The following is a 26,288-nucleotide window of genomic DNA, read 5'->3' on the forward strand; positions in this document are numbered from 1 at the left end:
TTCCAGACGTGATACCACGAATTAAGCGTTCATATTTCATAGGAAACCCGGCTACGAGTCCCTTGAGCAACAAAAACTTGGTGCGGGCTTGCGCGTCGTATTATAGTCATCTTAAAGGGAAAAGAAGTACAATCCGAGAAAATATAAGTGTTCGTTTTTTATAACTATCTGTCAAAGAGTTAAAGAGTTATGATTTTTTTTTAAGTTTGGATTTTGTGACGTCACAGATTGCACAACATATCTTGTCGTGTGATATAAATTCCGAAAATGCCATTTTCTAAATAATAATAATATTATAGTGACTATATTTGTTCGTCAGATAATGTTTATCATCAAGCACATCATTAATACCCCTTCTTTGATAAAACATATTTTTATTCATCATGTTTGATTATAAATGGAATTCGTGATCAGATGATACTTATGTGGGGGAGCAGTTCACTTTATAATGTAAAAAAATGATAACACAGCAAACACTGACCGGTGTTGATTCACCACAAGCCCGGAATCAAAATCAACTTATTATCTGCTTGAACTTCTCCTTTCAAAATGACCGAGGAACGCGGGTAAAAAATGACCTATAACGTGCGTCGGGAATATGCCCCGGCTGACATGTTTCAGGATATTTGTTCGAAACAATGCCCGAATCTTTGTTTGAAATTTTGATATGGTACAGAACTACGTCCTAATGTTACGTACGCATCGTTTCTATAAGAGCATTCCAACATGAATAAATTTGACTCGTCCCTCTTGTCTTAAAGCCGGGGCAGGTCTGTCATTTACTAATTCCCTAATTTTCTCTCAAGTGTATATCTATTCGAACTACCCAATTAACTTTTTTGTGTTTTTCTTTCACTTCTTTTGTATTTTATGTATATTGTTCTTGTTAGTAGGACTTAAAAATTACGGGGACGTAACTCGAATCGTTTGCCCCCCCCCCCCCATTCGACGCCCCTATGCATAAATCGTTTTTTTTTTCAAATCGTTGTTCCGTGGTTTCATGACATTTACCCCGGCGATAATTGCTCGTTGCTCAAAATAATAAATGTTAAACGAACATCTATAAAAGAATTTATTTTAGGGTGCCTGCGACCATGCCTTATATCATTAATTTTATTAGTAATAAAAAAAAATTGGAATGTTTCATGATGACTGAAAGTTTTTTCCCCCTCACAGATCCGTGTACGACTACGACATAACGTATCTGAGGACATATTTATTGACTGATCATGTAATTTTCCATTTCCCGGAAAAATATGATTTCGCAGAATTTATATTACATATGAATATGGTGCTCGCATGTGACGTGACAAACGTGAAATTAAAACACATACTAGTAAGTGATATCTTTTAAATTTCTGTTTTCATCAGAACCACTGTCGTAATGTCATTTAGACATCTCAGTTAAAAGAGCCGCATTCCATGAAAACAAATTACAAGGAACTACAGGAAAATATACATTGCGCGTGTTATTAAGTACTTGCTTACATTGACCTCCGTATAGGAGATAGAACATGTATATTATGACCTAAATTCGGTTTGTGTGGATTTCGGATAGGCCTATATTGTGCAGCTGGAGTCTCTTTGGCAAAGAGGGTAATATCGTGATCGGTGAGGTGAAATATATTCAGAAATGAAGTGTTTAGCGATCATCGTTGTCGCCATCTTGGGAAACCTTTCTTCCAGTGCAGGTGAGGCTCTGAAGGGAAAGCGAGGGATCGGTTTCACAAAATATTCATGGGGTTTTCGTAGGTCCATGGCGATACCTATTTAATGGTTGTAAGTTCTTTCAGTGTATTAGAAGTTATCGAAGGAGTTAGGCTTAAAACGGAGTTCAAGGCCAGTTACTCTCGAAAATGAATCTGAACCATAACTTAAATATTCTAACATTGGGAGGGGGATAGGAGGGGGTGGAGCACTAAACCGAAATATACAATAATGGTTCCTCTTGTGGGGTACCGTATTTCTTGACTTCTCTGATAAAAATGATAATTAAAATGTGGATTATATGAATTTGTATTTCACACCAATTAAGTGCTAAAATCTTACAGTGTGAAGAAAGTGCCACACTGTGCACAACATTAACATTAACACAGTGTGTTCACATTGTGTACTATTTGAAGATTATGAGTCATATACTATTAAAATGCTTTAATTCAACAGTGTGAATATTGTGTAAAACTGAACACACTGAAAACAATGTGAGACAATGCGTTTCTCCCAGGATGAGACGTTTGTTCGGGTAAGAACAAGCAAAGAAATTAATTTCAATAACTACCAATGGTACTTTATATTAGATAATACATTACTAGTACTCAACAAACGTGCATGTTTCACCCCCCCCCCCCGTTTTCTTTAACCAAATCTTTTTACCCAATTGATTTTAGAGGGTATTAGCTGCCGCCGTCCGAGACATTTACGGAGTGGGCGTTACGAATATCAAGATGGTAATGATTATGGATCAACGCATCTTCCTGGGAATTACGTCATTCGTGTGGTTTGTGAGCCTGGTTCTTCGCTCGTAGGAGATGAGTTCATTATCTGCCAAAACAATGGAAAGTGGAGTGATTATCCATATTGCGATGGTAATTTAATTGTTGTTCACAATTTTAGTGCAGAGTTGTTAAGTCGTTACTTTCTCCTCCTCCGCTTCTTCTTCTTCTTCCTTCTTCTTAATTTCTTCTTCTTTTTCTCCTCCTTCTTCTCCTTCTTCTTCCTTCCTCCTCCTCCTCCTCATTTTCTTCTTCTTCTTCTTCTTCTCTTCTTCTTCTTCTTCTTCTCCTCTTCCCTCTTCTTCTTCTACTTCTTCTTCTTCTTCTTCTTCTTCTTCTTCTTTCGACATTCTCATCCTGTTTTTTTCTGTTAAATCTGTTCAATATATATCTAATTTAGAATCAAATAGATAAACAATCTAAGGAGAATGATAAATGTAAGGAGGTCAGCATAAAAGCAAATTTGTCCGATTATTGCCCCATAGTGCAATGTTTTTGTTTGTTAACCTGTTTTCCTCTTAGCAAAAAGTCGAATTTAAAGACTCTAGTAGTAATTTCAGTGTTAGGTTTGCTCATAATGATATGAAATTCAAAATTTTACATTGAACCGTGCAACGAATGAAAGTATTTTGTGCCATTCTACATTTAGAACAAAGCTTTGTTAATGGTTCAACATTGTGATACACTCACACACACACACACACATATTGCAGTTAGATAATGCTGCAATATTATATTCCAGGGACCGCGGAACGGTTGTCAAAGTGGGGCGGGGGGGGGGCTGACCATGCAAAAAAATATCACAATCATATATATTCATAATTATAGTCATTTTTACGTTTTTTTTATCGGTTTTCGAAAAAAAAGTTGGGGGGGGGGCTAGCCCCCTCCCCAGCCCCCACGCTTCCGCAGCCCCTGTTTTTCATAATGTTGAACCTTAATGCGGAAATTCAAAGTTTGAAATAGGAAATGATAAGGATCGTGTAGCCTATGTGTCATATATACTGTCCTAAAGCGTAGGACATAATTCATTCATTCATATGCATTTATTTCGTTCATATATTAAAAATAACATTTACAAAACATATTGGTATATACAAAAAATATGAATAATTTATGATTATAATGCTGAGTTCACGCGATTTTCTAATTGGTCCGTAGACCATAGTACGTGTAATTAAATAATAGAATATTAGACTATTTGATGAATATTATGATTATATGAATTTATTCAACCCCCCCCCCCCCCCCATGTACACCAGCACCCATACTGTGTTCTCCACCAGCGAGTCTCATCAACGGATATGTGCGCATGCGTGGAAGGTCTGCACGAAGTATTTCTGTGTATCGTTGCAACCCAGGGTACGAGCTTCATGGAAGACGAACTGTAGTCTGCGACGGGGCTACGGGAAGATGGCGGGGAGATGTCCCTCATTGTTTTGGTATGTATCTTATATTCCAAATCGTCAATACTTGGGAAAGGGTGCATTGTCAAGCCATGCTGTAATTCGTGCCCCGATTATTTAATTTATAGAGAGAGGGAGAGGAAAAAAGCCACCAATAAATGTCGGCTTGCCCCCTAATATCTAATATCAGAACATCCCAGGGCCACCCCTGTACTGATTCTCATGTAAAATATATGATTATGTTGCATTCTGCAGGCCCTCCTTCATGCCGTGACCCCGGTGAACTATCCGGGATGCTAGCATTGACTCTTGATGATGACTCTGGAGTCAAACACGGTGATCTCTACACCGAACACACATTGTTCAACTATGCCTGCCAACCAGGATACTACTTAACCGCTGACGTCACAATCACGTGCCAGAATGGCATATGGATTGCAGATGCTGATGTACCAGAATGCAATAGTAAGGTTCTTTTCTTTTCTCATGCATATAAACAGATTAAAACGAAATAACTAAGAATAATAATTAAAGTTTATGACTTGAGATTCGGAGGACGTAGGCCTAATATATTTTGTATCTCTAAATTCATCGTATGCTTCTCGTACTTAAATTACAGTTTCTTCCCCTCTTTTTATGATAATTGTCTTTTATAGAAATTCCTATACAATCATTTTTCTATAGAAAGTTATCCTGCTCAAAATGTGTTGACGTTTTGATGGTTTGGCGGCAAAACAAATTGAAATCAATCAACCACTCAATCTATTTGTATACACACACACAGACGCACCCCACACACGAATATATATCGATGGATTCTGTCTCTATACATTAAAAACAGGTTGATATGATGGACAGGGAAAAGTACTGAACGTGAATGAATAACTTTACTGATGTGGGAGGCATTGGGGGTGGGGCATTTTATTTGAAGATATTTAAAACGAGGGTGTGTGTGCGCGCGCAGAAGAGAGAGTGGGTGTGTGGTGTATTGCTGAGGTTGGTAGCGTGTGGTCATGTGGGTGGGGTGTGTAAACGAGAAAGTACGTATGCGTGTGCATGTTGGTGAGGGTGAACGGTGTGGGTGCTTGCGGGTGGGTTTGTGTGCGTGAGTGATAGGATGGAAATCAGACAATGACTCTTCCATTTGAAACTCCCTTCTTTTTCTTTTTTCTGGTCGTTTGATGATGATATCTAAAGCTGAAGCAAATAAAAGTATCTGACAGCAAGTAAAGGAAACTTTTGGAAATCAAGGAAAGGACGGAATGAGATTTAACAAAGGGAAGATAGTTTTTTGTTGTTGTTGTTGAAGTCTGAAAAATAAGCCCCAGTCACATATAGACACGGATCCTCACGGATCAACACGGCAACGCCGGCATGATCCGGGGAGGTCCGGTATCGTTTTGCCCCGGATTAAACGTTGATGACTGTAAACACGGCATCTACACGGCATCTTCACACGGATCTACACGGACCATGCCGGCAGAGCACGTCGTCAACACGGACCTACACGTCAGCAACACGGACCTACACGTCAGCAACACGGACCAACACGTCAGCTACACGGATCAACACGTCAGCAACACGGACCAACCCGTCAGCTACAAGGACCAACACGGACCAACACGTCAGCAACACGGACCTACACGTCACCAACACGGACCAACACGTCAGCTACACGGACCAACACGTCAGCTACACGGACCAACACGTCAGCTCAAGGACCAACACGGCAGCTATATTGACCAGCACGGCAAATGAAAATCTGCTCATAATAATGAGCTGATATTTATTTATTTTTTCTCATCCTTGTCGCAACATTATATTATGTTGTTTTTAAAAAAGATATCAAAACTTAAAACTTCCTTAACCAGTAAAAACACTGTTTTTTATACAACGCAGTTTACTGTTTTAACAGTAGTTAAGTACTTTAAATATTGAACGACAAATTTAATTTCGATTTGATTTGATATCACTTTATTGAAATCACAGTAAAGGAAAGAAATTTACAAAGTCAATAGAAAACATAATAAAAATTAAGATAGGCCCAGGTCATGACGCATAACTGTCGATGCAGGGCAGTGGTATAAAACTTAATGTACAATTTTGATGTAACAGGTACATAACATTTATTTTAAGAAAATGAAATGTGAAATAGTAATAACAGACAAAGTTGGGGTAAATATTTATAATAAAAAAAAAATATTGATACATGCACTAAGTTTACAAATATTAGGTTGGGGCCAATCTCCAAAGCGTAAGAAAATATCCTGAATCGTTAAATCATCCATTTAATCATAAATAAATTAAGCAAGTTTGTGTCAACTGTTTAACAACTCCTGAAAAGTTCATAAAGTAAATAGCGTTGTAAAGATTTGATGGGGAAAAAGAACACGGACTGCCAAGGATACTCCAGGCAGCCACACGGACCTACACGGCAGCTACACGGACCTACACGACAGCCACAGGGACCTACACGGACCATCCCGGATGGCTTTGCCAACCCGGCAGTCCACGGATGACGCCGGATGTTTTTGACAGTCAAAAACTGCCATGTTGGCCTCCCGGACGTTCAAGGACCAACACGGACCACCCCGGACCTTCAAGGATGCCCAAGGCGCCAACACGGATCTCTCCCCGGACCACCCCGGATCAGATCCGGGATGGTCCGGGGTGGTCCGGGATCTATATGTGACTGGGGCTTTAGCTTTTTTTCTGTAATGTTTTAAACGACAGTTATGAATAAGTCAGGAGAATATAGTTAATTTGGGCAATGGATTTAATTGAAACAGAGTAAGAAGACAGAAAATCCTTCCCTCTCCTCTCGCTGGTATTTAAAATGTATAAGCTGTATATTGAGAATAGGATTATGGAAATGTGGACTTGGATACAGAGTATCTAAAAGAAAGTGATGCAAAATATAATAAGACATTTAAAAGCAAGTATTTAAAGCCCCAGTCACATATAGATCCCGGACCACCCCGGATCTGATCCGGGGTGGTCCGGGGAGAGATCCGTGTTGGCGCCTTGGGCATCCTTGGAGGTCCGGGGTGGTCCGTGTTGGTCCTTGAACGTCCGGGAGGCCAACACGGCAGTTTTTGACTGTCAAAAACATCCGGCGTCATCCGTGGACTGCCGGGTTGGCAAAGCCATCCGGGATGGTCCGTGTGGCTGCCGTGTAGGTCCGTGTAGCTGCCGTGTAGGTCCGTGTGGCTGCCTGGAGTATCCTTGGCAGTCCGTGTTCTTTTTTCCCATCAAATCTTTACAACGCTATTTACTTTATGAACTTTTCAGAAGTTGTTAAACAGTTGACACAAACATGCTTAATTTATTTATGGATGATTTAACGATTCAGGATATTTTCTTACGCTTTGGAGATTGGCCCCAACCTAATATTTGTAAACTTAGTGCATGTATCAATAATTTTTTTTTTTTTTTTTAAATATTTACCCCAACTTTGTCTGTTATTACTATTTCACATTTCATTTTCTTAAAATAAATGTTATGTACCTGTTACATCAAAATTGTACATTAAGTTTTATACCACTGCCCTGCATCGACAGTTATGCGTCATGACCTGGGCCTATCTTAATTTTTATTATGTTTTCTATTGACTTTGTAATTTCTTTCCTTTCCTGTGATTTCAATAAAGTGATATCAAATCAAATCGAAATTAAATTTGTCGTTCAATATCTAAAGTACTTAACAACTACTGTTAAAACAGTAAACTGCGTTGTATAAAAAACAGCGTTTTTACTGGTTAAAAAGGAAGTTTTAAGTTTTGATATCTTTTTTAAAAACAACATAATATAATGTTGCGACAAGGATGAGAAAAAATAAATAAATATCAGCTCATTATTATGAGCAGATTTTCATTTGCCGTGCTGGTCAATATAGCTGCCGTGTTGGTCCTTGAGCTGACGTGTTGGTCCGTGTAGCTGACGTGTTGGTCCGTGTTGGTGACGTGTAGGTCCGTGTTGCTGACGTGTTGGTCCGTGTTGGTCCTTGTAGCTGACGGGTTGGTCCGTGTAGCTGACGTGTTGGTCCGTGTTGGTGACGTGTAGGTCCGTGTTGCTGACGTGTTGGTCCGTGTTGGTCCTTGTAGCTGACGGGTTGGTCCGTGTTGCTGATGTGTTGGTCCGTGTAGCTGACGTGTTGGTCCGTGTTGCTGACGTGTAGGTCCGTGTTGCTGACGTGTAGGTCCGTGTTGACGACGTGCTCTGCCGGCATGGTCCGTGTAGATCCGTGTGAAGATGCCGTGTAGATGCCGTGTTTACAGTCATCAACGCTTAATCCGGGGCAAAACGATCCCGGACCTCCCCGGATCATGCCGGCGTTGCCGTGTTGATCCGTGAGGATCCATGTCTATATGTGACTGGGGCTTAAGATGGAAGTAATAGAAAAGAAAAGATGAAGAGAGTGTGACATGAAATTAAACATAGGGGAATGTAGATTCTGCAAACGGATAATCCCTCTTTTCTTTTCTTTTTTTTCTTTTCGATATCTGTAAAAGGTATACAAAATGGCTGATTGGGGTTCTTTTAAAGCTGAAGCAAATAGGAAGGTATTAGAAAGAATTCGTGAAAAAAAAAATTATATAAAAGATGGGAAGGAAATGAAACAATGAAAACTTTCTTTCAGATTGGACGTCCTTCTTCATGTTCTTCACTTTGAAAAGAAGGGTTAACGACATGAAGCAGAGTTGGAAGAGTTTTTTTTTTTCCTGTTTGGTTTTTGTTTTGTCAATGATGAGCATTTGTATGTTAAATCGTTTTGAGTACAATGCTGGTTTTGGGACAAGTAATTTTAAATGTGAACTCTGGCGTGTCTTTAAAATGTATGTTTGTTAAGGATTGCTTGGTATCCCTCATTTTGTTGAGGTTTGAGGATGGACGAAAGGTTTTGCACGTAACGTTATTGCAGATAATGCTGTCGTATTTAATCAGATGTAACAGGTGCAAAGTCCGGGAAATTATTTTATTTGTGAGTTTCTCATGCATCTGATTGAGAATATCAAATGGGAAATTAGAATGTAGTTTCCCCGTTGGTGTCTCTTTTTTATATTCATTTTCTATGCATTACTACAAGGTGCAATTAAAATGAAGAATGTTGGAAAAGCTTAGAGATGGAAGATTTCATTCTCCTCTCCTTTATTATTTGTTTTCCTTTATTTTCTTTTTATATTGGATCATCTTTGTTAGCGTTTGATGATTTGCAAGCATTACTACTTTTCTTTATTTTTGTTCGTACAGGGTTATTATGTTTTACTTGGAAAATATTTCCTAACGAATTTGTTGAATGTGAATTGGAAGGGAGCTCTCTCTATGTTTAAGGCTATTTTTAAGTATGTGTGTTCTTTACATGGGTCTGTACTTTTTGATGAATAGTGTAATTGTGTTTCGATTGGCATGTACTTGGTGTTGGGTGTATGCGTGTGTCTGTAAATGGGAGTGTCTTTGGTGTGGTCCAGTGAATGTGAGTGATTGTTGTTTGAAGCGTGGTTATGCCTGTTCACATTTAAATCTGTTACTTGGTCAGTTTCATTTGCATATTTTTCGGGATAGGGTGTTTAGGCTTCAATAGTAGGTCGTATTTTACTTTATTAACTTTTAATGTCAGAGGGCTAAGAGATAGAATTAAAAGGAAGAACATTTTTGAATTTTGCAGAGATAAAGGCAGTAACATAGTAATTTTACAGGAAACATATAGTACGGTAGAGGTGGAAGAAAAATGGAAATCAGAGTGGAATGGTCAATTACTGTTCAGTCACGGAACAAATCATAGTAAAGGTGTTTTAGTTTTGATTTCTCCAAATATAAATATGAAAATTAAAAATGTGAGTATTGGCGAAAATGGAAGATATATTATAATGAAATTAGAATATCAGCAATCTACTTTTTTACTAGTAAATTGTTACTTTCCCACCAGGGATAAAGAAAAGATGCAAATTGAATTTTTAGATGAATTGGAAAATTGTATTTCAAAACTTTAAAGTTCCGGAGATACAATAATTTTAGGAGGAGATTTTAATATGATAATAAATGGGGATTTGGATTATATGGGGCCTCGAAAGTCTGTAAAAAACAAATTTAACGAAAAGTTCGAAGACCTCCTGGACAGATTATTTTTAGTAGATATATGGAGAAAAAAGAATCCAGAAAAAAAACAATTCACATTTAGACAAAAGTGGCCGGTCGTTCAGAGTCGGTTGGATTATTGGTTCGTTTCCTCTACATTACAGGATTCCGTTAACTGTTGTGATATTTTGACATCAATTACACCAGATCACTCAGGTGTACTGCTTCAATTACGTAACTTTGTAAATGCTCCAGACTTTGGAAATTCTTATTGGAAATTCAATAACAGTTTGTGCGTAGATCAAGAATTTGTTAGGATGTTTAAAGATAAAGTAGTTGAATTAAAAGCAGAATGGATTCCAAAAATAAAGGACAAATTACTTTTATGGGATTTTTTGAAAATGAAAATTAGACAGTTTATTAATACCTATACAAAAGAAAAGGCAAAGGTCAGAAAAAAATGAAATTAAAAAAATAGAGAAAGAAATAGAAGAATTAGAAAATAAACCTTTGTCTCAGCCATTGAGAAATATAATTGATGACATTGATGAGAAAAAATCTAATTTGAACAAGTTATATGATTATAGTCGACAAGGTTTAAAAATTCGGTCAAGGGCAGTTTGGTTTGAGGAAGGAGAACAAAAACACAATATTTTGAACAGTTATTGAAGTCTAATAAACGGAAAAGTGTGATAAAAGAATTATATGATGACGATGATCACATCATTAAGGATAGAAAGGAAATATTGAAGAAGATTGGAACGTATTACTATTATGAAAACTTATACTCATTGAGTGAAGCTATTGTTAATGAAAATTCTTTGTTCCTTAAGGATATTCCTCAATTAAGTAAAGAAAGTTGTAATATATGTGAAGGTAGAATAAGTATTCATGAATGTTTAAATGTTTTAAAAGAAATGAAATATAATAAATCCCCTAGTAACGATGGTTTTACGGTAGAGTTTTATTATACTTTTTGGAATTTATTAGGGGGACTTTTGGTAGATGTTTTAAATGAAACATATGCATATGAAAGGGGAAAACTGACAACCTCACAAAAGCAAGGTGTGATAACGTTATTGGAAAAAAATATAAAGATCCATTATATGTCCAAAATTTTAGACCAATTACACTTTTAAATGTGGATTACAAAATATTGTCAAAGGTTTTAGCAAAAAGATTAAAAGGTATACTAAATGAGATAATTCACAATGATCAAGTTGGCTATGTAAAAGATAGAAACATTGGGGATGGTGTAAGATTAATAGATGATATGTTATATCACTCTAATTTAAAAAATATTGGATATTTAATCACTGTTGATTTTGAAAAGGCCTTTGATTCTGTTTCACATGATTTTCTTGTTAAGATCCTTAAACTATTTGGATTTGGGCACTCATTCTGTTCGTGGGTCCGTGTTTTATACTCGGATATTACTAGTAGTGTTATGAATGGGGGGTTTTCTTCCGGTTATTTTAATATAAAGCGAGGGGTAAGACAGGGGGATCCCCTCTCCCCATATTTGTTTCTGCTCTGTATTGAAATCCTTGCTCTGACAATAAGGAAAGACAGACAGGTTGAAGGAATTCAATTTCAGAACCGTGAAATAAAGCAAATTTTGTATGCTGATGATATATCATTGTTTGTTAAAAATACACACTCTTTAGATCGTCTTCAATACCTTTTTGAAGAATTCGAGAAAATTAGTGGTCTAAAAATAAACAAAGGAAAAACTAATATTTTGTGGATGGGTCGGGATAATGACAGACCTCAGACACAGTTGTTTGGGAATTTTGTTCAGCATATTAAAATTTTAGGTGTTTACTTTTCTCTTAATGTTATAATAAAAGAAGACATGAATTACAAAGAAAAATAAAAAGACTGTTGGGATGGTGGAAACAAAGGGATCTCACACTTGTGGGGAAAATTCACTTGTTAAAAACATATGCATTGTCAAGGCTAAACTTTGTTTCGCCACTAATAGTGGTTCCTCAGTGGTTGTATGCTGAGGTTGAAAAGATCACATTTGAATTTTTATGGTCCGGAAAAGATCGGATAAAGAGAATTATAATGTACCAGGATTACTCACAAGGGGGTTTAAAAATGATGAATTTTAAATTGTTTGTAAAGTCTCAACGTTTAATGTGGCTTAAACGATTACTTTACGGAGAACGAGATGCAGGATGGAAGTTGTATTTTGATTTTTGTTTTCGATCAGTTTGGGGAGATTTCTGTTTCTATGTGACTTTGACACTTCAAAATTAAATATAAAAATGCCCCCATTTTATTCAGAAATGATGAAGGCTTGGCAAGACTTAAGGAGATTTCGTTATTCTGAAGAGGAGGTTAACCCTATTATATTCAATAATCAACATATTTGTATAAAAGGTAAAACAATTTTTGACAATGATCTTTTCAATAAAGGAATATTTAGCGTTGATCAAATCTTTGATAATGGCCACTTGAAGCCTGTGACTTTTTTTTTCAAAATCTCGGTATTACCGCAAATCAACTTCTCCAAATAATAGATATTGTGCACGTTATACCAGCAAGCTGGAAAAAATTTAATAGTTTAATAAAATTGATTTGGTAGACTTTGGGATAAGTATGAATATTGGAAAACAGGAAACAGCTTTTGAAGTAATTAAATCAAAAACAATTTATAACTTGTTTATTACTAAGCTACAAGAGCTATACAAGTTAACACTTAAGGATGGTCACAGTGATTTTGATTTTACTGATGTAGAAATTTGTAAATTATTTGAATATATCAGGAGTACAACTCTTATAAGAAAACAAAGGGAATTTCAGTTTATGCTTTTACATGGAGCAATATATACAAAAGAACATTTGATGAGATTTGGTTTCGTGGGAGATAATTATTGTTCGTTTGGTTGTACAAAAACTGAATCGTACTTTCATATACTCATGGATTGCATAAAAGTTAAACCTCTTTGGCAATTTTGTATTGATCATTTTTGTTTAGCTGAATTAAGAACTTTGAATTTGAGGGAAATATTCTTAGGATTACCTGGAAATTCTTGTAGAATTAAATGTGTCAATTCTGTTATTCTTTTTATCAAATATGCAATTTTTAATTCCAGAGCTGAAGGCCGTGTACCGTCATTTATTTAAATACACAAATATATAACGGGTTGTATAGAAGAAGAAAGACGCCTGGCAACGAAGTCAGGCAAGTTAAGTTTACATTTGCAGAAATGGGATGAACTGAAGGTGAAAAGGGATTTGAATGTGAACAGGTGGGATGTGTCTAGTGTGGTGCGAGTGTGAATCCTGGTGTGAATGTTGATGTTTTTTTTCTTTTTACTAGTTCTTTTCAATTTCCCCTTCTCTTGTATCAATATGATTTGCAGGTTTTTTTTTTCTTTCTGTATCCTATTGCGCCAAAATGTTAAACGTTCATTATGCAGATTTGTATATATTATGTTTGTTTACGTATGCGTGGTATGTGCATGTGTGTATGGGTGTTAAGGTGGGTGTGTGTATGTGTGTATAATTGTGTAAAGTTATGTTGAAGCTTGATTTAAAATGGGATACAATGATAATACATTTAGGTTGATTTCTGTTTTCCTGCAAATCACTTATATATAGCCATTTAACATTAATTATTATTGAAATACATAGAGGGTTGGGGACTCAGTTGAGTTATTTTTTTTCAGATATAAAAGTATAATTTTAAGGAGTTTCATTCCGTCCTTATTTGCTTTAGTTCTTGGTAAATACGTATGTACTTTTTTGCATATCCTTGTTGATATGAAATGAAGATTTGTAATTTTTTTTGTATTTATCTGCAGTTTATGTAATTCATTTGAATGAAATCCTTAATAAAAACATATTGAAAAAAAAGTGAGTGGGTGGGTGCGTGCGTGTGTGGTCTTGATAGGGCAGTATGGTGTGGGTGTGTGAGGTTGTGGGTGTGCTAGACAGAGGGAGGAAAGCCCTTCTGAGTTTCTGTCATGAATTAATTTATCTCATAGGCCAATATATTATTAAATTCATGAAGCTAACACCAACCTGTTCCATCACCTGTTTTCTTGTTGCAGGGATCACCTGTACTCCACCATCCCTAGCTCCTATAAGCAATGGTGCACACAACATAGAAAATAGGACCTACTATGTTGGAGAAGTAAGTTGTTAAGTTCGTATCCGACTGCATTTTGGTAGAAAAAATCAAACTAAAAAAGAATTAAATGTTTGTTACAAGATAAAGTATTATATTATTTATAACTATCCTCACCTATACTTTGTACCGTATTGGCATATTTCTACATCACCGGTCCATACCAAACGCCGTCTTGAATGATATACATTGTATTTGAGTCACAAATGGCATGATTGTAAAAAAAAGATTAATTCTATAATGCGTTTGAAATAATGTACCATGAAACAAATGTTGACACAATTATTTATTGCCTAAAAAAGAGAAGAATATTAATGATGCCAAAATATTCAACCAGATCCGCGCTTAACCTATTACACTAGCTGAAGAGGTAAAAGGAAGACAGTCACTATACTGCCAAATTAAAATGGTTGACTTGTAGACAAAATAGCTTGAATTGCATATACTGTAGGAACGTGGTATTTCAAAGTAGAAAAGAAATAGCCTTACAGTCAGACATGTACATGTCCCGGGTAGATCTAATTATGTGTTTCCCATCTTAATTAGATATTAAGATATTCAAAATTTATTGTCATGCTCAAATAAAATAAATTACATGGGCATAAAAAAATCATATTACGGCTGTTGGTATACAAAAATCAATACATAACATAATAAATAATTACAAAGGTTACCTTGTTATCAGAATCATTTATATCAAACAAACAAATAGATTCACCTTTTTCCGCCAACAGATGGTGCAATATAAATGTAACGAAGGTTACCTTGTTGATGGAATTAGCTGGCAGGTTTGCCAGAGTGATGGTGGCCCTAATGGAGTATGGTCCGATAACGTACCAACTTGCAAAGGTTTGAAATATTTTACTGCTTGTAGAGAATTTATTTCATTTTGAAATGGATGTGGGTTTTTTTTTCCAGTTATTGTTGTAGAGTTGTGTCACATCCATTTTTGGGGGGAGGGGGGGGGGGGTGGTCGAGATCCCTGACTCCGAAAAATACCAAACAAATTGTGAAATAACCGAATGTATTCTTAAAGATCCAATTTTCCACACTTTTTCAATATCTAGCCATCTGGACATTTTTTTTACATGCAAGAATTTTACCTGAAAAATATATTGGGAGCTCACACATTTCGCTTGCGCGATAGCGGAATTTTGAGATTATGAAAATATTATTGAAATAATTATGAATATTAGGCAAAAAAATTAATTCGTATTCAAATGAATAATCCCAATGCCAACGAAACATCAACGATGTTAATTCGATATGCATTTGATTCGTTTTCTGTATCTATAGAGGCAAGGTGTCCTGATCCAGGCCGCAATCACCTTGACAGAGGAACAATATCTTTCTCACCGAATGATGGACGAGGGGCCACTAATTCTTGGCCAGTAGGGACAGTAATGAGTCTCAGTTGCCCTTCACATTTAGAGCTTCTGGGTTCAAGTGAGAGGGTTTGTCAATCTGATGGTCACTGGAGCGGTACTTTGACGTCATGCAACAGTGAAGGTAATTTCACCAAGGTCATCTTGATCTCTCTCTGTGAGTTTTTTTTTTGAAGGCCTGGTGAAATATTTTTTTTACTCGGTCAATAATTGCGCCATACATACTGTGCGAGTAAGACAAAAATTGACACCTCACAAATCCCAAATGTAAGGAAGAAAAATGTCATGAACGAATTATATATGGCTGGAAAAAGTATCTTTTCCCAAATGATTTGATACCATATTTATGTGGTATGTCTTCACGCTTGGATAATCAGTACATATTCTTTGCAGTGATGTAAATTTTGATTTGCACCAAAGTAAGGCATGGCTGCAATGAATGAACCACAGATGCCAATGATGTCAAAATCCTACATGAGTTAGTAAATATATTTGCAAATCCGTTTTCAATGAAAATAACTTGAGAATTGATAGTAAAAAGTGTTTATTGAACAATTATAACGTAATTTAATGAAAAAGTGTTTTGAAATGGAGATTAATGCCACCCTTGTAGGATTATGACATCATTGACATCTGGATTCATTCGTTGCATTCATCCCTTACTTTGGCGCCAATCAAAATTTACATTAAAATGATTACTGTAAAGAATACCTCCCGACCATCCAAGCGTTAACGCATACAACATAAGTATGGTATCAAATTATTTGGGAGAATATACACTTTCAGACCATAATAATTATAGGTCCATGATACATTTTTCCTTAAATTGGGTATTTGTGAGGTGTCATTTTTTTGTTTTTTACTCACGCGGTATACACACAGAAGAGTGCAGTAATGATTGACAAAAACCCTGAGAGCCTAGCCTGCATGTGAGATCATATGTGTGATTCATGAGACAGAGCTGTCAGCACTGACTCAATTGTCAGCTCCGCGATAGTTACGGTAGTAACTGCTTTAGACCAGGGTTTCTTACCCAATCAACACCAAGGATTTCACTGAACTTGTCAGAGCTATAACAATTTAGTCAGTTAATTCTGAAAACTCTCATGAAACACTCTTTAGAATATTTCATAGACAAATTTATTATTTGTTTGGTGGGCAAATAAGTTGGCCAAGTAAATCGCGATGTATCAGTATTCATTGAATTCAAATACGAATTGTTTTTGTGTTTTTTTTTGTTCAAAAATCAGAAATAAAAATGAAAGGATCAGAAGATTACAGAATACAACGGAATTGATATGAATATGGTGACTTTGTTCGTTTAGAAAACTAATTGAGAAACAAAAGTGACACCAGGGTCAGCTCCATAAAAGTTAATAATGAAAAAAATAATGAAAACTACATGTATATCAACAAACATGTCGAATGGTTCTATCCTAGGTAATGATTGTTTGTTGAGCAACATTTACACCCGAGTCGTAGTAACCATTGGATGGCAAAGTTATGCAACGGTTCCCAGACAGTCAAGTAGGTTATGAGGATCTAGCAAGGTCATTGGCAGATTTTTGTGGGATATTAAGAGTACTTGTTTTATCATCATAATAGATTACCACTGCCCAGCCCTTGGAAACCCTATACATGGATTTAAAGTCAAAACCCCGCAATACAGAGTGAACACCAACGTTTCTTTTCGATGTTACCAAGGGTATGACATGGTTGGTTCGCAAGAGAGGATGTGCACGTTTTCTGGAGAATGGACCGGAGAGATGCCGAGGTGCATGGGTAAGATGTGACCAATGTAAACCGTAGGGATAGAGGATGTTAATCTTCGAATGTTCTAATGTGGAAGCGCCGTGGTGTAGCGGGTCTGACTCTCGCCTTGTAATCAGAGGGTCGTGAGTGCGAATCCCACCATGGCCTAGCGTCCTTTGGCAAGGTGTCAATCCACAATTTTCCACTCTCCACCCAGGTGTTAAATGGGTACCCGGTAGGATGCGAAAGCCTGTGTAGTATGCCTAGCAACTGAGTCTTGGAACTCTTGTTGGAATGCTCCCCAGGGAGTGGAGTAGGTGCATACATTGTATGCGGGCATGCAAGGATCCGATGACCGGGGTAATAACATATCTGTAAAGCGCTTAGAGACGTCGTTCCGTTGTGTTAAGCGCTATATAAATGCGGAATATTATTATTTATTATTATAATCCAGTATAATTGTCTATTTGTTCTGTAACATGGCACAAAACTGGAGTTACGCATCGGTCGGAGTGTGTTTCGGTGGCGAGACTGTTGTACCAAAAATGATCCAAGTCCACATTAGGGACCTCACCTACAAGACCTAGGAATTAACAGTGCTTGACCTTCAGTAAGAATGTATTTACCAGCCATCATGTTTATTAAATGTGGGGATATCAAATTATGCCCGAGGGAAAATACGTTACCCCTTACTTTGTGTTATGAACCAAAGCACTTGATTTTACGACAAATTAGGTATTGCTTCACTTATACCCCTTTCATAAACCCAATAAAACATATCCTCCAATTAGCCGCCTAAGAGTAATGCGGATAATTCAATAAAAATTGCGTTCACAAACTCCATAAATTATTTTTACGAGCGCCCGTCCTGAAAAAGGCGGATAATCGTCATGGCAACTGGACACGCCCCCTCCAATGCGGTTGTGTTGGAAAAGGGTGACCTTGTGACCGCACCATGGCAATTATCCGCATTATTTGGAAATACGTTCATAAACTCAAAAGCTTGTCCCGATGCCGCTATTATGCGGATAATAGCAGCATCAGAATAATGCGGATAACTCTTGTCCTCCTCTGATTTTACGACCAAATTATGCTGCTATTAGCCGCATAATTGTGTTTTATTGGGTTTATGAAAGGGGTATTAAAGTCATGTGACTTATACATTATTACATACGTTTTTCTTCTTAAGGTCGCGATGAGTTTGACGAATTAAGTCGAGTGACAAATGGTCTCGGAAAGACGTTTGACGAAATATCCATCGACGGTGGACTTAGTAATAACACTTCTTCAGACCCTGATAGTCGCAGGAAGCGGGACATCGATATTTCCAGCTCATCTGCCCTGGATATCTATTTTGCCTTTGATGCATCGAAAAGTGTAGGTCTTCGGAACTTTGAGAGGGGCAAAAGTTTTGCAAAGCTTCTTGTGAATAAGGTAGGCAGGGGCGTATATAAAGATCAAAACGTTCCACCACAAAGAAAAACATGAGAAAAGAAAGAGGGAAGATTGGAAAAACGGTGAAATATGATTATTATCCTTCAAAAAATATATTATGAAAGTTTATCACAAAATTAGTTTTTCGTATTAAGAGGTTCAACATTTTTCCTAGCTTGCTTCGTTCGCTCACGACTAGAAACATTGCTCCATGTTCGCCCCCTCAAGATTGTTGACTCATTACGTGACCGAATGTAGTGTTGAGATAAAAGTAGATGATAAACGATCAAGTCATAACTCTTTTGCTCGACCAAATTTTCTTGCAAAGTCTATGTTTAGTTCAACTTTTTTATACAGCTGGGCGTGAACATATCTCCTGATGGAACCCGAGTCGGAGCCGTGTTCTATTCGTCGACATCTACCAAGGCTTTCAACGTCAACCAATACGGATCGGCAGAAGAGGTGACGTCAGCCATCAATGCCCTCATACACTACAAAAGTAAGTGCGGAAAAATGTGACTATTTCTTTAGCGAATATTTCTCATTTCTTGTCCGTTTTCCAACATTGATCAAGAAAAAAAAATCGTTAGGCTCTCAAATTAAATTGTATGACAAACTAAGTATGTCATCACTCATATCATCATACAATTTAATCATGATTATTTTTCATCAGTTGGTTAGATCATTTAATCAATTATTTCCCCTTTCTCTTCCAAAAGATGAAGGGACAAACCTACCAGCAGCTCTTGCGGACATCGCGTTCATGTTGGCTGAAACCATCCATACCACTGCACCCAACACCCGAAAGGTTCTCTTCATAATTACTGATGGTGAGCACATGGATATAAGCAAAAGATATTAGGAAGTTTTCGCTGCGCGATGCACGACAAATTCAAGAACACGGAAAATGTATTGAAAATACAAGTCAAATGACAGCTGGGAGTCTTTATCGAAAATTAGTGAACCAGACAAGCAGTATTATAGAGTCCTGATTTTCGGAGATAACGAAAAATTGCAATTATGTCGTTTGTCCAGAGTCCAGGACGAAACTGCAGTTTTGATTCACCAATAATATTTTCGACAAAGGCTTCTCGGTTGCTCTTTGTCATGAAGGGCATTTGACAATACATTTTCTATGTTCTCGGAAGCGTTTCTGCATTGCGGTGTGAATACACCCGAATGTTGCCGCAGTCACAAGACTCACACCAAAAAATAGTGTCCATACTGATCAAAGTTATCGTGTTATTTCGATAAACCATCGATCATTGTCGATTGGTACGGAGACGCTTTGTCGGTGTGAGTGTGACATTCTTTTCGTGTTTTTTTTCTAAGAAGATTATTCTATAGATTTATGAATGCAGAAGTTTCCAAGCAAATTTCCCTAATAATCATAATGCTAATAATCCACATAAAATGTGTATCTATCCGCCCATTCAAATTTGAAATAAATCGTGCTTTTAAATAAATAAAAAAACATTGTGAAAAAGTTGTAAAATTTCATTCCACCGCTAATATATCTTTTCAATAATTTACCACCCCCCCCCCCCGTTTCCCCGAAAACTTTTGAAATACGGATTATAATCATACCCTTATACAATCTTGTTTGTTTTCTCTGTTTCTTTTTAAGCATTTGTTTTTATATTTTCTGTCCTTTCGTTCGTACCATTTTGTTCTTTCTGTCTCCCTTTTTTCATGTCTTTCAATTTTCCATGTTTTCTTTTTTCTTTCGTTCATTAAGGATTTAGTAATGTTGGTGGTGCCCCATCGCAACACGCTCTTACCCTTAAACATGACTTCGACTTAAAGATACACTGCATAGGAATTAGTCATAAAACGGATAAGAAAGCGCTTGCCGAAATCGCATCTCTGCCTGTTAACGAACATGTCTTTTATCTCTCGGATTATGTTGAGCTTGATGAAGCAATAGATGTCATCACAAATTCCAACAGATGTAAGTAAATAAAGTAAATTTTATCGGCATGGAGCCCCCAGCCCCCCCCCCCACCCCAAAAAAGAGGGGCATACCATTGGGCATGACGTACTATTTTTAAAGTCGGTGAAGCAAGTGAAGCGAGCGAGCCGAAATCATAACCTTTTCTAAAGGATAATCTTATGTGATAGATTTCACAATAGTGACATATCTATAAAATAATATATTCACCTCTTTTCCTTTCCCTTTAAGTCCGTTCATCCGTTATCATTTTTTTAAATCTTGATCATTGATTCTTTTGGGGGCGAAGTACATTGCCCCTCCCCTCACATGTACACGCCAGTGCCTAGTTATATATGAACGTCCCAGTTCCTGAAGATGGACGGACAGCAGCATGGAAAATCACGTTTATCATTGACTTGTTAATGTTCAGGGGCCCGTCACATAAAAGTTACCAGTATGGTAACCTTGCCATCCAATGGTAACTACCAGGGTAACGATGATCAACAGCCAATCAGAATCTAGGATTTCATGCAAGTTATCATTGGATGACCAAGTTATTATAATGGTAACCTTTATGCAACGGGGCCAAGATCACAAATATTATACATTTACAATTTTACAGCCTATGACGAGTGTGGCAAATCTGGAACTGATGTCGGCGGGGCATCTCGTATTGTGGGCGGGGTCAAAGCTGAGTCGGGGGCGTGGCCTTGGCAGGCTGCTCTCTATGATACGGCAGAAAATGATGTAAGTTTGAAGAGATTATAGCAAGCTTCAATTTTAATCAAGATCGAATGGTCTATATGGATCTACAGGCATGGGATTCGTATGATAAAGACTTACAAATCGTGACAGTTACCATGGTAACACGGTGCAGCAGCCAATGACAATCAAAGTATCCATGGTCAACATGGTAGTTTAACAAAAAGGGAACAATGTTTTTTTTTTTTATGAAACTCGCCCATGTGTACGGCTTTCAGCCCCATCAACACAAAAAACCCTGTACTGTAATTATGAAGGTGTGCTATTTTTATCCGCAGCAAATGAAATTGAACTTTATGATTATGTAACATGAATTATAATGACATAAAAGAACAATGATTTCTCCACATTTCATTTTTTTTTTCAAACTATGGCATATATAGTAATATTTCGCGTGTGACTGACTAGTATTGGTGTTTGGTTGTCCCTGTCACCAATTTTAAGGAATTTGTTGATTTTCATATACCCATGGTGACGACTGACGAACAAAAAATCTACTGGTGATAAATTCAGAATTTTTCCTCCCCCCCAAAAAAAAATAAAAAAAATAAAAAAAATAAAATAAAAAATGGCGATTTAATTTGAAAAAAAAAAAATTTATGAGCGATTTTTTACGATCCTTTTTTGGTGATTCTTGTTCAGATTCGACTTGGCAACACTGTATTTGACAATTCGAAACATTTTGAATGATCTTACTCCAGATACATTGTGGTGGCTCTTTGATCAGGAAGAATTGGGTTCTGACAGCAGCTCACTGCTTTCGTGGTCTGTTCTCACTTACCAAGGACACTACTGCAGTTTACCTAGGTAGGTTGGCATTTCCAAAGGAGTAATAATTATATACTTTTTAAAATAACACGCCTACAAATATAAGGCGGTATATAGTGAAGAGGGTCTGGTCGTTAAGGAATTCCGTGCTTTGGTGATAGAGACCTTTTATTGACTTGCTTGTGTTCTGGTCCCCGTATAGCATACAGGCGCTGGCGTTCAGAAGAGCTAGGACTTGGACTGTTGCCCCACCACAACAACAACAAAAAAATCAATAAATGTATAACAAAAGAAGTATTAATGCAGATTTTAGAAGAAAAAAAAAAAAGGAAATTAAACAGTTCAGCTCAGGGGAGCGTTTCATCAACATTTTCATCTGATTTTGATTGGCTGAGAAGCACCATTACTATACACTGTAGTAACTGTCGGATAAAACAAGACTTGTCAGATAAACGTCCAACAAGTCCTTTCATGAAACGCTCCCCTGTGTATCGTTTCATAAAGACATGTTAGGCCTTTTAACAAATAGGCCTACACAATTTATATAACAAATGTATTCTCGACCCGTAGCATTAAAGAGTGAGTGCAAATTTGTTATCATAACAAATTTTATGAAATGGGCCCCTGTTTTTAATCATGTCAAGGTATTTCATCAACATTTGCCGGCTTGTAATCTAGACCCGTCACTTTCTCTGATTTTGATTGTCTGTGAAGCACATTTTATATGGTAACTCTCGGATAAAACCTTTCTCGGATAAAATATCTGACAAGATCCTTCATGCAGTGCTCCACCGAATCAAGGTTTCTTTATAATCCACAGCCATGATAGCGTTGGAAAGCCTTTAAGACTTAATTTGTCAGTGTTGTCTTGGTTTCAATCGGTAGGGCTAACGGATAGATATGGCGATGAAGCGAGAGCCCAGAAGTTTGATGTCGAAGAGCTCATCATGCATCCGAATTACACTGTCGAAGGACTTGCCCATCATAACGACATCGCTCTGCTCCGGTTAGATCGTGAGGCAGAACTCAACCCATACGTGCGAACCGTCTGTCTCCCTCCGAGTTCAATAACAAATCGATTTAAAGGTACGATAATATTCATGGTTCTTTATGTCTTTTTGAAAGGGGTACTCAAGCACAATCAAGCAAAACAATGAAACTTTCAAAAGAATTGGACAAGGGATAACAAATTATGACATTTCAAAGTTTTGCATTATTTCGGCAAAACAGTTAATCAGCGTGTCGTCACGAATACATTGAGCGTATGTTGGTGATATCATATCCCAATTTACTTTTTTTTTTTTTTAAAGTCAAATTTTAATGAAATTTCAACGTTGTGCTAATTTAATTTTACTACAATAGGGTGTTATTATTTCCAGTCCTTTAATGTTAAATCATGTCTTGTTTTATAGGCCAAGTTCTTATATCATTCTCTTCTAATATAACCACTTTACAAAAAAGATATAGGCCTAATTTTATTGAAAAAAAAAGTTAAGTAAGGTTTTCCACAAATACTCGATTTTTAAGACTCATGGAATTGTTGATAAAGAACGGCAAGGATAAATCACAAAGTAAGGGAAAGAGAATAATACCAATGAAACGAGAAGTCTTCATTTCGTTTTCTGTATTCCTTTATTGAACAGCCAACTGGTACTTGGATGTCCAGAGAGTAGCCACGGTCACTGGCTGGGGTCACTCTGAAATCCTCGAAAGCAACTGGGACAGCATCGTCCCGACGAAGGATCTCCAGGAAGTCAGCCTGCCCTTGGTTTCACCAATGGCCTGTCGAACAGCAATGCAGAGTAATCGTATCCCTGTCGACACTACCACCGAGTTCTGCGCAGGAACTGGCCAAGGGAAGGATGCCTGCAAGGTGGACTCTGGAGGTCCTGTGGTCGTGAGCCGAAACAGTATCTACAGGCAGGTCGGCATCGTGAGTTACGGCATTGGATGTGGACTGGACAACACCTTTGGTGCCTATACAAGGCTCCCTAACTTTGTTGACTGGGTGGAAAAGACAATTCAAGAAAATCAGTGACAGTTTTTGTTAATTTAATTGAAATGAAAGGTGCACTGTAAAAAATGAAGTGCTAATTTAGCACTTACAGTGCTTGTATATTGACTGCACTACGAGTGTTGATTTTCTAGTTTAAATTTGAACTAGAAAATCAGCACTAGTAGTGCAGTCCCTATACTAGCACTGGAAGTGCTAAATTAGCACTTTATTTTTTACAGTGTGCAAAGATCCGACCGATATCTGTTTGTGTTTTGTCTTGATAAGTGTGTCATCACTCCAACTCTTGGTTTAAAAGTGAATACACTTCTTTATCTACTTATCATAAATATAGGGACAGACTCCCGACAATGACAGTTAATCTCGATATGTCTACACATGTATATATAAAATTTGAATTTTTAATTGACTTTATTTTCATATCTCCATTTAAAACATATGTATACTAGCATAAGATACTGTATATAATTTCAATTACATGTACATTAACACATAATAAAAAGATCGGATGATTCCTCATTCACGCATGAGTGGGCAAAAACAATTGAAGAAAGGATACCGAAAGGTTTTTTGTCAAGGGGTATCAGAATTTCAGAAAGAAAATCACGTGCTTAAACATTTTAACATCTGCTCTTTTATTTGATACCTCCGAATCACAGAAAATGGTTAAGAAATAACAAACTTCTATCTCTATGAAAAAATGCTTGTATCCCCCATCACTTCATTTAACAAATGTGCCGTAGCAATCGCATGGCCGATCGTCGTGTTGATTAAGTTCGACAGCTAGCCTATACAAAAGGTCTTCATTTTTTAAGAAATAAATTGAAATTAAAGTATTATTTTAGATAAACAGAACTTTGTATATAAACATCCTTACCCTCCACCCCCCCCCCCAAAAAAAATATATTAGGCGAGCGCGAATATATATTTTATAATATACTGATTTAAAAATGAATGAAGAGGACACTATCTCATTCATCAATACGAGCATGTATTGTGTTTTTTATTTTGTTTCATTTATTTATTTTTGATTTTGGGAGGGGGGATGTCTTCATCTTCTTTGGTTATTTCTCCCCTACTTCCTTTTCTCCCTACTCCTCTTTCAATCTCCCGTTTTCATCGGCAGTAAGGGAGGGGTGGGGCGCATCTCTTTGGCCTCCCGGATGGGTCTATACATGGGGTCGTTCGGTTTTCATGGGGGGGGGGCTGACCATTCTCTTTAAGGATTTTTTTTGTTGTTGTTTAGAAGGGGGGGGGGGGGGGTCAGTGGCATAATAGGCAACACTTGTCATGGACCATACATGGTGTATGGTACAAAATTAATTTTATAAAAAGCTGTGAGCAAAGTGAGCTAACCAAAATTTAGACCTTTTGGATATTAACAATCTGATTTTTCTATAGATTTTATAACATTTTACAAAATAAATCATATTCCACTCTAAATTCTTTCCTTTTCTTTTTTTCTCTCAATTTTCTAGGCCATGAAACTTTTTGGGATCCATGGCCCCATGAGCCCCTCTTCTTTATGCCAAATATGGTAGGGTAGTCTTTATTAGACTGACGTTTTAACTAGGCTACATGACAGCTTTAGATGATCTTTGTAGGGTTTGCATGGTGGAGTTTATAACGTGGAGAAGTAAATATAGGCAAAAATGATTGAAATGGAAAGACGAGAAAGGATGAAAAAAGAAAATTAGATGTATTCTTTTCTTGAAAGTGAGTGAAGTCCTGAAAAGGACTGTAAACCAGATGAGATGAGCTGAATGCGGCTTGAGTAGCGATGGATTGAGTAGTAGCAGGTTGAAGTGAAAAGAGGTTACTCGACGTTTCGGGTAGGTTGACTGTCCGTCTTCAGAAGACGGACAGTCAACCTGGCCATATGGGCCCTACTTGAAATCATATCCCCATCTACCCGGGATCGAAACCCACTGTTATAGGCCTACGCATGGTGGCGAAAACAAACATCATTTGTCTGCAGCGATGTAAAGTACAATTTGGCCTCTTGAATTTGGGGCACCCCAAAACCTATATAAATTATAATCAGCTAAATGAGACATCAGTGAACATGTGTTTCATCAAGTACCCTTGCATGGAAATTGTCTAATTTGTGACTTTAGACCTATTTTG

General features: G+C 37.1%; 1 protein-coding gene across 1 annotated transcript; it reads left to right on the plus strand.

Annotated features, from left to right (window-relative positions):
* Window positions 1–1,284: 1,284 nt before the first annotated feature.
* Window positions 1,285–25,148, plus strand: LOC129277948 (complement factor B-like). Its single transcript, XM_054914137.2, has 16 exons — window positions 1,285–1,691; window positions 2,388–2,585; window positions 3,755–3,934; window positions 4,154–4,363; window positions 14,037–14,119; window positions 14,848–14,962; window positions 15,410–15,622; window positions 17,104–17,280; window positions 18,440–18,684; window positions 19,042–19,183; window positions 19,404–19,514; window positions 20,423–20,635; window positions 21,240–21,364; window positions 22,081–22,186; window positions 23,033–23,233; window positions 23,791–25,148. The coding sequence occupies exons 1-16, from the start codon at window positions 1,634–1,636 to the stop codon at window positions 24,183–24,185; spliced, it is 2,772 nt and encodes a 923-aa protein (XP_054770112.2). The 5' UTR covers window positions 1,285–1,633; the 3' UTR covers window positions 24,186–25,148.
* The last annotated feature ends 1,140 nt before the right edge of the window (window positions 25,149–26,288 follow it).

The sequence above is a fragment of the Lytechinus pictus genome, chromosome 15 (genome assembly GCF_037042905.1).
Source record: "Lytechinus pictus isolate F3 Inbred chromosome 15, Lp3.0, whole genome shotgun sequence".
Classification (NCBI taxonomy): domain Eukaryota; kingdom Metazoa; phylum Echinodermata; class Echinoidea; order Temnopleuroida; family Toxopneustidae; genus Lytechinus; species Lytechinus pictus.